We start from the raw sequence: 18015 nt of genomic DNA on the forward strand, positions 1-18015 counted from the left end.
TATTTTCATTAACACATCGTTTTTATAATAGCTTCTTATATATTTAATAGCTTCTTAGTTTTAATACTTTTCCGACAAATTAAAATTATTTAAATTCACAATTAAATTCAGCAAGTTCAAGTAACTACAAAAAGTATACTTTATCATTCCGAGGATAAAAATTCGCTCATTCTATCCATCGTCTTTTATTAAGTTTAAATTCAAATTCTATTAAATTCGAGCATATAGTAAACTTTTTCTATTCTTGCGAATGAAAGCAGATTCCTTTAAGAGTTAATAGCAACCGTTGATTTGCAACTCGTCGATAATCTTAGAAGGAAAATTTATTGCTGAACGTACGTATGTATATACGTAAAACTGCCGTTAACATCTCGCTAATTCGACATTAAAGCGAATGCCGGCACAAGCCGGAGAATGTTTTGAAATGTTGCGCACAATAATGCATAAGAAAGTCTCTCTTTGGGTGCGGCTGAAAATACTTTAAGTAGATTCAGTATTATTTGTAAGCAATAGTGAATGTTGTGAACTTCGGAAGGGAGAAAAAAAAAGATAAGTAAAGAGAAAACCACCAATTCGTATCAATCTTGTACTACGTTTGCCGAATCCTTTTGAATCTCTTAACTTAATATGAATACGTTGCGTAACCTGTAAATTATAATATAATTAAAAACCTAGCGTAATTACTATAAAAATTATTAATATAAGAATAAATTACTTTATACTAATTAATATAAGAATAAATGTATTAATGTTAACCCGTGGTCGCAAGTAGGACTCTAACTTAAATGAAAAATCATAAAAGAGATAGGTCTACACCGTGTAGTATTAGTTCCCTTGATGTCTGGACCACCATTATTATCTTGTATTATATTAATGAGTGTTTACACGAAGTGAAAAGTATTCACATTTTTTATATGCAGATATTGTTACGAGATACACAAATATCATTGACGTTTGATGTCGATTCCATCGGTATAAAATCTGTCACTTAAACAAATTGAAATTTTAAATAGTTATTTATATCATATTGAAAAACAAAGATGAAATATCCTTCAATAAAATTGAAATTTATCATATTTACATAGGAAATTTTTAATATAATATATTACATACGGAATGTACGATAGTCAGATATTTTATATCCCGTGCTACATATCCAATTATTCGCATAAAAAAAGAGAACGTAGCTTCATGCAAGGGCTGTCTGCATCTGTCTTAAAACAGATAAATAAAATAAATATTGAAAATTATGGATACTTTTAATTATTTTGGCAAAGAAAGGAGAAAATTTGAGAAAATTTTTTCTTTGAGACCAAAGTCAATTTTATCTTGCAAAATTTAACATAATTTTTTTATTAAACTTTCTTTGGCATTGAATATTAGAAATACGCGATACAATTAAAGACTATTATTATAAGATGTATCGCAAAATATTTCTCGGAGATTTCACTCTTTCAATTAAGGAAAATGAAAAACTAAAGAAGAGAGTTGTATTACTCACGTATTTTTTCGAGATTACACCCAAGAGGGCATCAGAAACATTATTGTTCTACAACACTGAAAATACATCAAATGACAGTCAATTTTATAAATCAAAACTTTTTTTATATTTTTCCCCACCAGTAATAAAAAAATTTTTTTAATCATTGTTATAAAGTACTCTTCAAGCCATCTAACTCTCATTTAAAACATTTTTCTCTATCTCTTATATTAGGAGTACAAATTGAAAACCGCCGTTTTCCAGTAGATGGCGCCAGCGGTAAATGCTGGCGCCAAACGTTAGATCAAAAATTTTAAATGTAAGGTTGGGCATCTGGCAACAATTCCTTATCATTGCAGTTGTGAATTTTTATCGGCGTTATATATTTTTTTTGTGATCGAAAATGTCGAAATTTATGCCCAATAAGCGTCATTTGCGGGAAGTTTTGCTTTTTGCCTTCAATTCGAAAAAATCTGCGGCTGAGGCGCGTCGAATGATTGTAAAAACTTATGGTCAGGCTTCCATTAGTGAAAGAACGTGTCGAGAATGGTTCCAACGCTTCAAAAGTGATGATTTCGGCGTAGAAGACAAGGAGCGTCCCGGACAGGTGAAAAAGTTTGAAGACGCACAATTGGAAACATTACTGAATGAAGATTCATCTCAAACGGGAGCTTGCAGATTCATTGGGCGTGACTCAACAAGCTATTTCACATCGTTTGAAAACCATGGGAATGATCCAAAAGCATGGACACTGGGTGCCATACGAATTAAAGCCGAGAGACGTCGAACGACGTTTTTTCGCGTGCGAACAGCTGCTCCAACGGCAAAAACGGAAGGGTTTTCTGCATCGTATTGTAACCGGCGATGAAAAGTGGATCCATTATGATAATCCAAAGCGAAAAAAATCGTGGGGCTACCGCGGCCATGCATCAGCATCGACGGCCAAGCCAAACATCCATGGCTCGAAGCTCATGCTGTGTATTTGGTGGGACCAGCTCGGCGTGATTTATTATGAGCTGTTGCAACCGGGTGAAACCATCACAGGAGCTCGCTACCGAACACAATTAATGCGTTTGAGCCGAGCATTGCAGGAAAAACGGCCACAATACGAACAAAGACACGAAAAAGTGATGTTGCTGCACGACAACGCTCGGCCACATGTTGCTCAGGTCGTTAAAACCTATCTGGAAACATTGAAATGGGACGTCTTACCTCATCCGCCGTATTCTTCTGACATCGCCCCTTCAGATTACCACTTGTTCCGATCAATGGCGCATGGCCTGGTTGAGCAGCACTTCCATTATTACGAAGAGGCCAAAAACTGGGTCGATTCGTGGATCGCCGCAAAAGACGAGCAGTTTTTTCGACGCGGGATTCGTATGCTGCCCGAAAGGTGGGAGAAAGTAATGGCCAGCGATGGACAATACTTTCAAGAATAAGTATGTAACCATTTTTCAACAATCAATCCTCAAATTTTGACAAAAAACGGCGGTTTTCAATTTGTACTCCTAATAGTTGCGACGATATATGCTTAAAAAAAAAAACCGATTTTTTTCAAAGGGGTGTTTTACCCCTTAAAAGTGAAAAACAAGCACGTACAAAGAAATACGTATTTTTTGTTTATATCTGTACTACAACATATTAAACGCTTGTTAAAATCGGAGGAAGACACCTCGGAGTCTTTCCTTATTAGTAAAAAAATGCATTATAACCGGCAACGCAGCTAGTGTCCCTGAATACAGAGTCTGGCCAAGATCCCACAAAATGGCGTCTATAAGTGGTGGGGGTAAATGTTTGAGTGCGTGCACTCTGCACTTTTTACTTTCAATGCACGAGGTTATGTCATGTCACAGAACATATACTAAGTCATCTTATGTTACGACTCACGAGGACGAAAGTTATTTATAGGGTACACACCGTACACACGATGCCTTCTTGTTGCATATCAAAGTGCAATAATTCTTCAAAAAAACATTATTATATGTCTCGCATTCCAACAGACGTTAAGAGAAGAAACGAATGGGTTAATAATATTGGTAGATCCGATTTGGACTCTTCAAAGCTTTATTTTGTATGCCAGGTAAGCTTTATGCAAACAGTTTTTGCAACATTTACAATCGCGATTAATATTACTTATATGCAACAGATACACTTTGCACCCGAAATGTGGGAACGCCCACGGGTTGACGGAAAAAAGAAATTGAAAAATTACGCAATTCCAACGATGTGTTTGCCGGATAAAAGTACAAACGTTGCTGAAACAGGTTTAAATGTAAGTTTTTACTGCAGTTTTATTGCAATAAAAATATATGTGTAAATCTGCTTTTAAGAATTATATGCCAATATATTTATAATTAATAATATATCCATGTTATATATCCATTACAGATGGATATCAACACTGAAACAATAAATAACTTAGAAGAGAAAACAAATTATGAAGACATCTCAGACAATGTGTTAGCAAAGGATATAGAAGAAATAGAATCAACTATTAATATTGCCAAATCATTTACCGAATTGACAAGAAACATCCATAATGAAGAAACAGAAAATTTAGTCTCGATAATGTCAACACCCATTTCACAAGCAGTTATACCCGTGTGTACGATACCACGTATATATATATACATAGTATCTTTAATTTAATTCAATAAGTTTCGCGCCGTCCGGTATTCGCGCCACTCTTAGGCTCGTCCTGCGCCTTGCGAGCAGGCATCGCCATCTCTTGGGTCTCGCGACCTTTTTCCGCGATTTTCGTTCGTTTTTCGGCTGCGCCTTGTCGCCAAGCGCGAGCGCGACTTCACTTCTCGTTGTGAGCCGCCACGGTGCGTGTCTATAGACATTGTTCTCGTCATCTCTTGTGATCGTTTGTACTACGCGAAATACAGTTTTATACATGGTGCGCGGATTTTCTTCTTGTTCCCCACCCAGCGAGTACATCGTATCATAAAGGCAGCGGACATACAAAACGTAGAGAGACACATGTCTTTCGGCCACGGCTACCGAGCACATTCCGGTGGCACTCGTGGAGAGGCACAGCCTCACGATTATACATTTGGTCCTTCGAGCCGGATACGCGGCACATCTGCAATTTCACCGCTGCTAGACACGCAAGGGAGTATCTAAGAGGTGAGCTACACATCACACGAGACGCTGCCGGCGGGAATGAACATAGGCGTTCCATCCTTGTTCGTCTTCTGCGAGAGGCGTCGAGAGGTCGGCAGCTCAGACCGAGCTACGAGACGAAACGGTGAAATCTTCGCCGACGAGGAATCTACGACGAGGTCACACGAGGAGGGCCTCGCCGAAGAGGGCGGCGGCAACGGCAGGATCCTGCAAGCATCGGACCATCTCCTGCATCGCCGTTTCCCGCCACCGAAGGAGAGTGAGCGAGACGGAAGGAGTGCGCGCGAGAGAAAGGGAGACTGATCGACGCGGGAAGAGCGCGCACGCGAGAGAGAGAAGGAAGACCACGGCCCCGCGCGATTCGACGTTCAAGTTTTCCAGCGGAGACTTCCAACGCGGGCAAGCCATCCCCCCCCCCCGCGCTACCATCGAGCGCGGCAGCAAGCGACTGTAAGTAAGGTTAACATTTACAAGGTTGTGCCGATCGATAGCATTGATACGGTTTTTATCGCACCTTCAATATGCCGAATGACGGCGACGATCTAACGGCGCTCAAGCGTCGACGCTCTACGTTGGTAGGATCGTGCACGCGCATACGTACTTTCGTGGACGCAGTCGAGTCAATTACACCGTTTACACTAGCTCAACTCGAGGAGCGCAAAAATAAAATAGACGGTTTCTGGGCAGAATACGACGTCGTGCAAACTAAGCTGGAGTTATTGGACATTGCGGAAGCGGATCATCGCATTTCGTTCGAGGATTCCTATTATACGATATCGGCCAAGTTGCGCGAGTTAATGAATCCCCCGATTGTACCACGTTCTCAGTTCGCACCGTCCACCTCGAACGCCTCCAACACAGTGGAACATTTCAATCATATAAAATTACCCAAGTTAGATCTCCCAAAATTTACGGGAAAATACGACGAATGGTTTCCGTTCTTCGACACATTTAATTCTCTCATTCATGTAAACGCGGCGTTAAGCAATATTCAGAAGTTGCAATATTTGAGAGCATCCGTCATCGGCGACGCGAGCAAAATAATTTGTGCGCTAGAAATTTCCGAGGCGAATTACGAGGTAGCGTGGAATTTATTAAAACAGCGCTACGACAATAAGCGAGTCATTGTTCAAAGTCATGTCAAGGCCATAATGGATTTGCCATCCATGGTCAAGGAAAACATTGTCGAATTGCGGCAAATCGCGGACGGTGCAACTAGACACATTCACGCCCTTCAGGCTTTAACGCGTCCTACGTCTCACTGGGACGACATATTGGTCCACGTTTTGAGCAGCAAACTCGACGCGCTTACGTCACGGGAATGGCAACTATCATTAACGGGCTCCGAGTTGCCCACTTTCAAACAGTTCATCGATTTCGTCGCGCATCGATGTCAGACTTTGGAAACGAGCTCCAAATCAAATGCTCCCTCAAAAAATGCAAACGCTTTGGCGCAATCTAACGCGAGGCGCCATTCGTGTGTTGCAACGCTAAAAACAAAATGCGGTTTTTGCAAGGGAGAGCACCTCATATATTATTGCCAAGATTTTCTAGCATTGCCGGTTTCTCAAAGAATCTCGGAAATCCGGAAAAGAAAGCTTTGCACTAACTGCCTGCGATCTACAGAGCATGCGTCCAGCAAATGCTCATCAGGCGGCTGTAAAATTTGCAAATTAAAACATAATTCATTGCTTCATCTTGCGACCGTCGCGACGGCAAAATCCGTTACTCCGGGATCCGAAGATGAAGCCAGGGAAGGGGTTCCGACGAGTTCTCCGGCAGCGCTTGTTTCACACCGCTTGAACTCCTTCGATAACAAGCATGTTATGTTGTCAACCGCTGTCGTTTATGCGTACGATAGTCAAGGTTCACAAAAATGTTGCCGCGTGTTGTTAGACAGCGGCTCTCAAGCAAATTTCATCTCGCAACGTTTCCTCACAGTGCTCGGCCTCAAGGCGCGTTCTCTCGACATTTCGATTTCGGGAATCAATAAAACAGCGACGAGATCATTTGGGGCAGCAGAGGTCAAACTGCAATCGCGAACAAATCCCTTCAGCATTTTGGTGGATTGTGTCGTCACTGATCATGTGACTGACAAAATTCCAGCAATCACATTAAAGCGAAGCGCATTCGAATTTCCTCAGAATCTCAAATTAGCCGACCCCCAATTTAATGTGTCGGCGGAGATCGATGTTTTAATTGGCGCCGAGCATTTCTGGAACCTGCTCTGTGTGGGACAGGTAAAATCTTCTCCAATGCATCCAACCTTGCACAAGACGCGATTCGGATGGATTTTGGCAGGTCAATTGGACGCCTCACCGAACTCATCACGTAAGGCGCAATCCTTTCACGTATTGATAACAAACACGCAATTGCATAATCAACTAACGCGTTTTTGGCAGGTAGAGGATGTCTCTGAAATTTCAAACAAATATTCCGAGGAGGAGTCTCTATGCGAGCAACATTTTTTGCAAAACGTGTCGCGAGATAGGCAGGGCAGATTTATCGTCAAGCTCCCGTTCAAGGAGCGGGCATTTGACCGTCTTGGAGATTCGAGGGACATCGCTCTGAAGCGATTTCGTAATCTAGAAAAACGATTCCTTCGTGATCCCAAATTAAAGAGTCAATATTCTCAGTTCATAAACGAGTATCTGGCATTAGGCCACATGAAGCTAATTGACGAGCAGTGCGACGATGGCGCGGAATCATTCTATTTACCCCACCATTGCGTTTTCAAGCATACAGCAGGTTCAAGCAAAATACGGGTAGTCTTCGACGCCTCGAGTAAAGGCTCGACAGGGGTGTCATTGAACGACACGCTCATGGTAGGCCCAACAGTACAGCAGGACTTATTTTCGATTCTTCTGCGTTTCCGTACCTTCCGCTTCGTCCTGGCGGCGGATATTATCAAAATGTACCGCCAAATCATGGTGCACTCTTCACAAACGCGCTATCAGCGCATTCTTTGGCGAGACAATCCTACTTCCGAAATTAAAACGTATGAACTCATCACTGTGACATACGGCACATCGTCCGCCTCGTATTTAGCCACGAGATGCCTCAAATGGCTAGCTGAACATTACGCCAACGACTTTCCCATAGGTTCCATGTGTGTAGGACGGGACTTTTATGTGGATGACGTTCTAACTGGAGCAGATACAATTAGCGAGGCAAAAATGCTGCGAGAGCAAACAATTCAGTTATTGCGTTTAGGAGCCTTCGAGCTCAGCAAATGGGCATCTAATTGTCCGGGCCTGTTAGCAGATACTAACGTCCAAAACGATGGTGTCTTCACGATTGACACCGGCATGGACTCATCCATATTAGGAGTCCATTGGAATCAAGTTCAAGATACCTTCCATTTCTCATACAAACCTGACGACAACCAATCAGCCGTATCTAAGCGAGTCATTCTATCCGAGGTCTCCAGACTCTTCGATCCACTCGGGTTATTGGGTCCTATCATCGTGCTAGCTAAATTGATTTTGCAAGAGCTCTGGCAATTGGGCATCCACTGGGACGAATCTGTCCCGCAGAATCTTCATTCGCGCTGGTTGAAATTCAATTCACAATTATCTAGCATCAATCAAATTTGCATCCCACGTTGCGTCAAGCTCGACACAAATCCGCAATCAATACAAATTCATGGGTTTTGTGACGCGAGCGAAAAGGCCTACGGAGCGGCAATATACTTCCGAACCAAGCTAGGAAACGATGCATATCACATCGAATTGTTATGCTCTAAATCTCGTGTCGCGCCTCTGAAGGCCGTTTCCCTACCGCGCCTTGAACTGTTGGCGGCGGTATTGTTAGCCAGGCTAGTAAAAAAGGTCGATACAGCATTCAGCCTCTCTGATGTACAAACCTTCTTATGGTCGGACTCCACAATAGTCCTGAATTGGGTAGTCTCGCCATCGCGAAAATGGTCTACTTTCGTAGCCAACCGAATCAGCGAGATTCAAGGGGCTACGAATCCCAGCAGTTGGCGTCACATTAGGTCACCGGAAAATCCTGCTGACATTCTATCACGCGGTCTCGACCCGCAAGAGTTAACAAGCTCGTCGTTGTGGTGGCACGGATCCGCATTTCTCAAACTGGGCGAAGAATCTTGGCCCAAGTCCGATTTCGCACGCGCACCAGAAGACATGCCAGAGCAAAAAAGGTGTACCACGGCTATTGCCGTTATCGAGCATTCAATCGTCAACGAATTATTAAACAAATTTTCAAACCTTAATAAGGCATGTCGCGTACTCGCATACTGTTTGAGAATTACGAGGTCATTCCGCCCAGCCGCACCCACTATTTTCATATCTCATCACGAGGCGTCAACCGCCCTAGAGGTCATGTGTAAATCCGTGCAAGAACAAGTCTTTTCAGATGAATACAAGGCCTTATTAAAAGGTCAAACCATTAACCCGGCCAGCCGCTTATTGTCCCTCTCACCCTTCGTGAACAAGGACAAGCTAATCCGCGTGGGCGGTAGGTTAGGCAATTCTAATCTAAATTCTGATATGCGTCACCCTATTCTATTGCCACAAAATCACATTCTCACTCAAAGAATTATAGAACGGGAACACGTGCGTAATGCACACGCTGGCGCGCAGGCCACGATGGCCGCAGTAAGGCAGCGCTTCTGGCCAATATCTCTTCGATCGGTTACGCGAAAAATATTAAAAAACTGCGTGACGTGTTTCAAGATGAAGCCGGTGCCTTCGGAAGCAATCATGGGCTCATTGCCCGCCGGGCGCGTAAATATCTCAAACCCATTCGCGCATTGTGGCGTCGATTATGCCGGCCCCTTTGTGATTCGAGAATCTAAGCGACGCAATGCTGGAAATCACAAGGCATATTTATCAATTTTTGTATGCTTTGCGACAAAGGGAGTGCATTTGGAGCTCGTTTCCGATCTCACATCAGATTCCTTTATTGCCGCACTCAAGCGTTTTGTGGCACGTAGGGGTAAACCGGTCTGCATATATTCCGATAACGGAACGACGTTTGTCGGAGCTCAAAGGCAACTTAAAGAATTTTTCGACCTCTTGTCTCAAGATCAAACCCAAGCTAACATCAATCATTTCCTGCGTGATCACGAAACTGCGTGGAAATTCATTCCACCTAACGCGCCGCATTTTGGCGGACTTTGGGAGGCCGCAGTAAAATCGGCGAAGCACCACTTATACCGAATAGCCGGAAAGTCGCCTTTGACCTTCGAAGAGCTTCAAACAATATTCTGCGAAATAGAAGCGATCTTAAACTCACGTCCTCTAACTCCACTAAGCGACGATCCCAACGACCTGTCGTATTTGAGCCCAGGTCATTTTTTGGTTGGCACGGCCTTGAATAGTTTTCCTTACACTGATGTTACTGATGTAAGCGAGAATAGACTGGTCCGTTGGCAGCGTGTCGAACAAATCAGACAGCATTTTTGGCGCAGGTGGAGCCAAGAATACTTGCATACCTTACAGGAGCGCACGAAGTGGAAGATCAACAAGGGCGAACGATTAAGGCCTAAACAGATGGTCCTGCTCAAATCACAGGGATTGGCCCCCCTACAATGGTCAATCGGTCGAGTGGAGGAGGTTCATCCCGGACCAGACAACATCGTTCGAACTGCCACTGTCCGTACAGCGCGGGGTCTGTTTACCAGGCCATTGTCAAAAATTGCTATCCTACCCATTGAGGAATAGCACGTAATGAGATTTTTTTTGTAATCCGACCAAACAAACTCGCGTAATTTTAAGTTTATTTTGTAACCTGCGCCATTTCATTTCAGCAATTATTTCAAGTTTTCGAACAAGTTATTTGCGTTCAAACAATTATTGTAACATGCTCTTCCAGCAATCACCTTCTCAAACGATCACTCAGTGATCTAAGCTGTAACATGATGTTGAAAGTATGTCCTTTCAACGGAGGGGCGGCGTTGTACGATACCACGTATATATATATACATAGTATCTTTAATTTAATTCAATAAGTTTCGCGCCGTCCGGTATTCGCTCCACTCTTAGGCTCGTCCTGCGCCTTGCGAGCAGGCATCGCCATCTCTTGGGTCTCGCGACCTTTTTCCGCGATTTTCGTTCGTTTTTCGGCTGCGCCTTGTCGCCAAGCGCGAGCGCGACTTCACTTCTCGTTGTGAGCCGCCACGGTGCGTGTCTATAGACATTGTTCTCGTCATCTCTTGTGATCGTTTGTACTACGCGAAATACAGTTTTATACATGGTGCGCGGATTTTCTTCTTGTTCCCCACCCAGCGAGTACATCGTATCATAAAGGCAGCGGACATACAAAACGTAGAGAGACACATGTCTTTCGGCCACGGCTACCGAGCACATTCCGGTGGCACTCGTGGAGAGGCACAGCCTCACGATTATACACCGTGCCATTAAACACAGTTGACGTTGAAAAAGTTGACGTGGAAGAAGCTGATAGAAAAATTCAGAAATCTATGTCAGAATCAAGAACAGCAAAATTGAAGCTTCTTCAAGCGAGCAAGATAATTAATAAACTTATGAAATCAAAGGGAATGTTGTTAAAACGTGTTAGACGGCTGACATGTGAAAAAGAAAAATTAATAAAAGAAATGTGTCATTTGAAACAAAGTAAGAACTTGGAACAAGTGTTTAATGACGATCAAATTGACACTCTCTGTAAGCCACGTGGACGAGTTGACAGATGGTTTAATGATACTATCCGAAAAGCCCTTAGATTAAAATTATCTTGTGGCAGTAGCGGCTACAACGAGATATTGAAACAGAATATTCCTTTACCTTCAGAACGAACCCTCAGAAGAAGACTAGAAGGAATTGATTTTGAACCTGGCGTTGGTGAGGAAATATTTGATATTTTAAGAGAACAAGTATCACACTTTACCGAGGATCAAGAAAGAGATTGCATGCTTACTCTCGATGAGATGAGTATCACCGCAGGAGAACAATGCGATCAAAGTACAATGACACGTATCGGCCTCTCAACTCTTCCCGATAGAAGTGGTAATTGTACAGCCATTTATAATGATCAACCCGAACTAAATTTATAGCATTTTCGTAAACGCTTTTAGTAGGTTAAATGTAAAGGACATGTCTATCTTTATCTATTTGCAAGATTTACGTGTGTGCATATGTCTCACATTAATCATTTTTATAGATCAGGATAGATATCATTTTGACTTGACTTATGAAATGTAATTGGTGTTTTTTTATCTGCTGAAACCTGTGTAATATTTATTGTTTTTTAATTGTACATTAATATAGGTAAAATTACAGACGCTACTCATGCGTTAGTTTTTATGCTTGGAGGCATTTACAGACGATGGAAACTACCTGTTGCTTATCACTTTACGCCTGATAGTGTAGATGGTGCTATTTTGAAACCCATCATAGAAATAATAATTAAAAAAGCAGAAGCCGTTGGTTTGTACGTTCATAGTATAATCTGTGATATGGGTCCGGTAAATTTAGGAATGTGGAGAGTATTTGGAGGTATTATGAGTAACAGACATTCAATAATTAGAAATTCTACTGTTCATCCTATAGATAGTAATCGACAATTATTTTTTATGGCCGATGCTCCACATTTACTAAAAAATTTAAAAGCTTGTTTATTAAATAACAAGGTCATAGAGTTGCCTACAGAATTCATGCAGACACATAATTTATCGCAGCCAATTGTTAAGGTTCAACATTTACATGAATTAGTTGACATACAAGAAAACTTACAATTTAAATTAATACCCAAGATTAATAAAAAGGACTTGATGTGTAGTACTTTTAACAAAATGAAAGTTAGTAAAGCAGTAAATGTGTGGAATCGTGATGTCAGTAGCGCAATGTATTTCTATGCGGATGAGAACAAAAAAAAAAGAATTTAATACAACAGCGGCATTTATTGAAGTTGTGTCCAAGTGGTTTACCTTAGTAAATCACGAAGAGTATCAGTTGCACTAGGAAAACACGCAAAAGGTGAAGACAAAAAAACAAAATTTTATGAGAGTATTGCTTTTCTTATATCTGTTGTGGAACTTTTCAGAGACATTAAAATTGGTGATCAGTCTAAATTTAAACCTATCCAAAGTGGTGTAATGATAACAACAACTTCTATTATTGAATTGACACAATATTTAATTGACAATAAAAAATATAGTTTTAACTGGTCGTTTTACGCAAGATTGCCTTGAAAATTTGTTTTCTTGTATAAGAACAAGGAACCCTGTTCCTAATTCCTTGCAATTTAAACAGAACTTAAAACTTACTGCAATATCGCAGTACTTAAAATCAACTCGTACATCTAATTATGAGACAGATGATGGGCAATTAATTGGTGATATTTTTAATCAACTTAAAACAGCAAAGTGTTAAAAAAATGTGCACAAACTTCATTGAATACATCACATTTTGTGAATGCAAACGCTAACATTACTTTAAATAATATAAAATTAAATATTTTATTTAACATAGCTGGTTACTTAATATCTAGTATTATTAAATGTAGAACATGCCAAGAATGTTTAAATTCAATTGGATCCAAAAATTGTAATCCCAAACAAAATTATACTAAATTTGTGCAATTAAGATGCTACCGTGAAAAAACACTATTTTTTGTTAACGATGAAACATTTCAATATTTTTGTGCAATGGAAATTATTATAAGAAAATATCTTCCATATGTTAAAAATACGTCGACTAATTTTTTAAAATTTTATATGAGGGAAATGCAGAACATTACATGTAATAATGTTATAAATTGCCATAATTTAATGTTACAACTAAAAAAACGCTTTATTATATATAGAATACGTATTTCTTGCAAGCGGCAATATTTATCAAAAATATATAATAGCAAAACTATGGCAATGCATTCTCTTGTTAAATAATATTGCTAAACGTTATATATTGTTATAAGCAAGAATAACTTTTATTTACAGTACATGAATTGTAATAGATAACTTATAATATAGCGATAAAGAATATTTTACAATATTTTATGTTTTTAGTTCTTTAAATAAGCGCGCGATTTCTCAATGTTTTTATTGGTAACGCCATTGTGTGTTCGCGCTGACGTGACCCAATCAAAAGAGATACATGACTTGACCAGACTCTGTATTCAGGGACACTAAACGCAGCCTGTTCCTTATTTTGTTAGGGAGGAGGGAGAGATCGCCTATTCCCATATCTTTAATGTTTTAAAGAAAAGAAATGCGTAGAACATCTATATTATATAGTACTATTAATGTTATTATTACAATTATTATTTTTATTTTATTCAACACACGGTGTATAGGTCCATTAATGACATAATTCAATGCAAATAGTTTTTTCTTGGTATTCAATGAGTAAAAAAGGAAGATTGAACGACACGTGTGGCACATTGTCATTTCAAGTATTTACATTTTTAAAACCAATAAAAGTAAGAGAGTACTCAGACAGTAAGTACATATTATTACGTATTATAAGCAGTATTATAATTACGTAATAATCAGAGTTTGAATCTCGGCGACGCTCTCTTCCACTCCGAGTGCCGCGCGCCGCGAGAATAGGGACGCGATAATACGTTATTTGTTACGTTTCGGTACATTGTATTGTTAGTTGAATCTGCTTTTCGTAGCGCACAACGTTCGGAGTGAAGAAAAAACGTTATTGAGATAAGACTATAGATTCTTAAGTTGATAAGCAATATACGTTTAGTCTGATTATTTCCACTGAATTCTTTGTTTGCCTAACAAAATTTTTTTGTGAAGTATGACGATTCCTAACGGCTTATCTATGAATGCTGCTGAAAATTATGAAGAGATGTCAAACAATTCAAACGAATATAGATACGTGATGATGTTCAAGAGCATAATCGATCAAAAGCTACTTCCAAATGACTTCGATGTTTGGACTATAGAGGAGCAATGTACATGGATAAACAAGAACATCCCGACGTTTTTTCCGAATGTACCAAAGACGATGTTGCATTTAATGCCAGGTTTCTGTCGACTAGCAAATTGCAAACGGTCACTCGTGGAAACACCTGAATGGTTGGATATGGATAAGTACCGCAAAGGGCAGAAATTTGTGCGTGAAAATTATTTCTCAATTATGATTGGCACAGTATTGGGCACTTTATTGCTATATACCTTTGAGGAGGATCTAAAACCACTGATAATAACAAAGGGCAGTATTACGCCGTATTTAGCATTCAAAAGGTACTTTTTCATCTAATACTGTAATCCAATGATATTTCGACACTTAAATTTGTACAGAAAACGAGATTGCTCGATCCGCAAAATCAACATATGTCAATACTGTTTTCTCAGAAAGAATTTTTAACAACAAGACTAAAAGCATTCTTAACATAATCTTACTGCAACTTTTTGCAATATAAAGATAAAGCAATATTAAAAGCTATAATTCCTATTCTCTTTCATCGAATTTAATAAGATTGATTTATTATTTTGAGACAAGGGTAACACATTTAAATTACAACTTTTGCATTCTTACATTTAGTATAAAAATGTGCTCAATATTATAACGCACAATGATTAACCACAGTTCGAGACCTCAACCATAGAAAATTGTGCGAACAAGCACTCTCTTATAAGAAAGATTTGCATAAGATTCATTACAATTAACGCGGAAAACTCATAATCAATTTTTGCTTACACGTGTAAAGTGTTCTTGACTGTAGGGCGAGGTATTTTTTATACAAAACGATTCTTTTGTAAGCTTTTGTGATGTTTTATTTAGAAAAGAAATTCTTCAAATTTTATTAAAACAAATGTATTCTTAAATCAAGAATATTATGAGATTTGCCATGAATTTTTATTGTCTAATACATATCTACCTATTTTAGCAAATTAATGGGACAGCACCGAGATTACTTTATTATAAATTTAAGAATTTTTTCGTTTAAGAATAAAATACTTTTTCTCTCAATAATAATTATGATTGTCTCTATACCCCCAAAAAAGTATTCTAATGATAAAGTGAAATTTCTTGTAATCCCATATTCTAAGTAAAAATTTTTACAGAAAGGTTTTTCTCTTGTAATATTAAAAGGACTATATTTACTTTAAGCGGATTGCCTTCTTTTACATGAAATACGAGCAATATGAACAACAGTATCGCTGCGTTTTTCTGTGTATCATCTAGGTTACACTGAGCACTTTGATACACGTACTACCCAATCAAAAAACATTATTTTTTAAATAATTTTTAAATATTTAAAAAACATTATAATGAATAATAAATATTCAAAAAAACATTTAAGAGGTCTTGTTTGCTGATTGAGTAACAAGGAAAGGTCTCGAGGTATCTCCTTTTGTTTTCGACGAAACAACCTTTAATATGTTGTAGATGAAAATAAGGGACACGTACTTTTTTATATGTGCCCGTTATCATTTTTAGGGGGTGAAACACACCTTTGAAGAAAATTGGTTTTTTTCTTTTAAAGTATATATCATCGAAATTATGTATAAGAGATCAAGAAAAATATTCTAATTGAAAGTAAATGGCTTGAAGAGTACTTTATAACAATGATAAAAAAATTTTTTTCATTTTTTTTAATACTTTTTCTTACCACTTACCTATTTTTTTCAAAATTTTTACTTTTTTTATAAGCAATCTAAAGTTTATTTTATTACGAATTCATTGGTATATAATAAAGTTATGTTACAACATTTTCATTTTCTAAAAATGTATCTTATTTTGATCTGTACTACAACATATTAAACGCTCGTTAAAATTAAAGAGGGATACTTGCGTAGTACACAGACGGATGCGCATACCATGTGTTATGGTGTGGTTTTTAATTATTTTTAGGAAATGGAAATGTCGCACTATAACTTTGTCATATACCCTTGAATTCGTGATAAAATAAGCTTTATTTTGCTTCTAAATAAAAAAATAAAGAAATAAAAATTTTGAAAAAAATAAGTAAATGGTAAAAAAAAGTATAAAAAAATTTTTTAAATACTTTATTTTATCACTGTTATAAAGTACTCTTCAAACCATTTAACTTTCAATTAGAATATTTTTCTTTATTTCTTATACCTTCAACGATATATGTTTAAAAAAAAACCGATTTTCTTCAAAGAGGTGTTTTATTCCCTATTGTAAACGGGCACTTATAAAAAAATACGTGTCCCTTATTTTTATCTATACTACAACGTATTAAAGGCTCGTCGGAAACGGAGGGTGACACCTTTCCTTGTAAGTATTGATCAGTACCAAATCGCTTAAAATCTTTCTTTATATCGATTGGTGATTTGATATACTAATATAGTACTTAGTTCATATATCTTAGTGCACAGTACTCATTGTAAATTAATATAGTACTTAGTTCATATATCTTAGTGCACAGTACTCATTGTAAATTAGATATATGAGTGTACGAGAAGATAGGCGATCTAACCTCTTTATGAATGAGTAGATCAAAAGAGAGAAAAGAAAGATAATTGCTATTCAAATGATGTTATTTCTTTATTTGAATTGATATTAAGTTGCAATTAATATTATGAACAGTTGTAATTAATATTAAGAACAATAAGATTTGCAACTGCTGATGCAAGATGAAATTATTTTAACTCTGAAAATATTGTACTTAGACTATTTTCCTCTTAGTTTTAAAGTAATTTCTTGGTGGCCATAAAATAAAATCCTCTAACATTTTGAAGGATTCGGGTAATACAAAGATTTTCTTGGGTATATCAATCTTATTATATGATACATAGAATTATAGTAGTCCACATCAACCTTATTTTACGATACATAGAAAAGTAATAGCATTGAAATCTTTTCTGTATGGTTTTTACAATGTACTACCTGTATATAGTTATCCTTACAATGAAAATGTACTAGAAATATAATAAGCTTCTGTATAGGTACGCTAAAGTATAGTAAAAAAAATGGTTTTGTTAAAATATTAAAAATTTAGCTAAATACAGATGTAAAAATAATTTTGTTAGGCCGTCAAAATATCATTGTTAAACTCTCAAGTTAATTACTCAAATGTCAAAACTGTTTATAGCACATTGATCGTTGTATTTCAATATCCATCATAATCAGAGACTTTGACCGGATCGTAACTAAAACCGATAACAGGATCATAACCGTTATTTTACAGCAAATTTGGTTGGACGCACTAATGCGCACTGGTGCACATTAAAACCGCTGTACATGAATCAACAAAAGATATGTATTTAATATAAATGCATAAACAGATTAAATTGTGAAATTTTTAATCGATATTTTACTATGTTATTTAGTAAAATATATATTTTATTATTCAAAGTATTTATATTTTATTTTTAAATAAAATTAGATTAGTGTACAGCGGGTTTAATATGCACCAGTGAACACTAATGCAGTCCAACCAAATTTGCTATTAGTCAGATCAAAACCGAAACTGAAATATTGTGCAGGCTAATC

General features: G+C 38.0%; 1 protein-coding gene and 1 long non-coding RNA gene across 4 annotated transcripts in view; one reads left to right on the top strand and one right to left on the bottom strand.

Moving 5' to 3' along the window:
* The window catches only part of LOC120357184, a 20964-nt gene continuing 2949 nt past the window's right edge, over positions 1-18015 (bottom strand). The window contains exons 2-4 of one of the 3 annotated variants that reach the window (XR_005574367.1): positions 1502-1557; positions 817-1210; positions 1-645 (exon numbers count right to left, since the gene is read on the bottom strand). This is a non-coding gene — a long non-coding RNA (uncharacterized LOC120357184). Of the gene's footprint in view, positions 646-816; positions 1211-1501; positions 1558-18015 lie in introns of those variants that run through there. The other 2 variants (XR_005574366.1, XR_005574362.1) reach the window with 2 other exon arrangements.
* The window catches only part of LOC105202886, a 16297-nt gene continuing 12426 nt past the window's right edge, over positions 14145-18015 (top strand). The window contains exon 1 of the mRNA XM_039447059.1: positions 14145-14792. Within this exon, the coding sequence (XP_039302993.1) occupies positions 14344-14792 (449 nt within the window). The 5' untranslated portion in view covers positions 14145-14343. The remainder of the gene's footprint in view (positions 14793-18015) is intronic.

Source organism: Solenopsis invicta, chromosome 1, assembly GCF_016802725.1.
Source record: "Solenopsis invicta isolate M01_SB chromosome 1, UNIL_Sinv_3.0, whole genome shotgun sequence".
In the NCBI taxonomy this organism is placed as follows: Eukaryota; Metazoa; Arthropoda; class Insecta; order Hymenoptera; family Formicidae; genus Solenopsis; species Solenopsis invicta.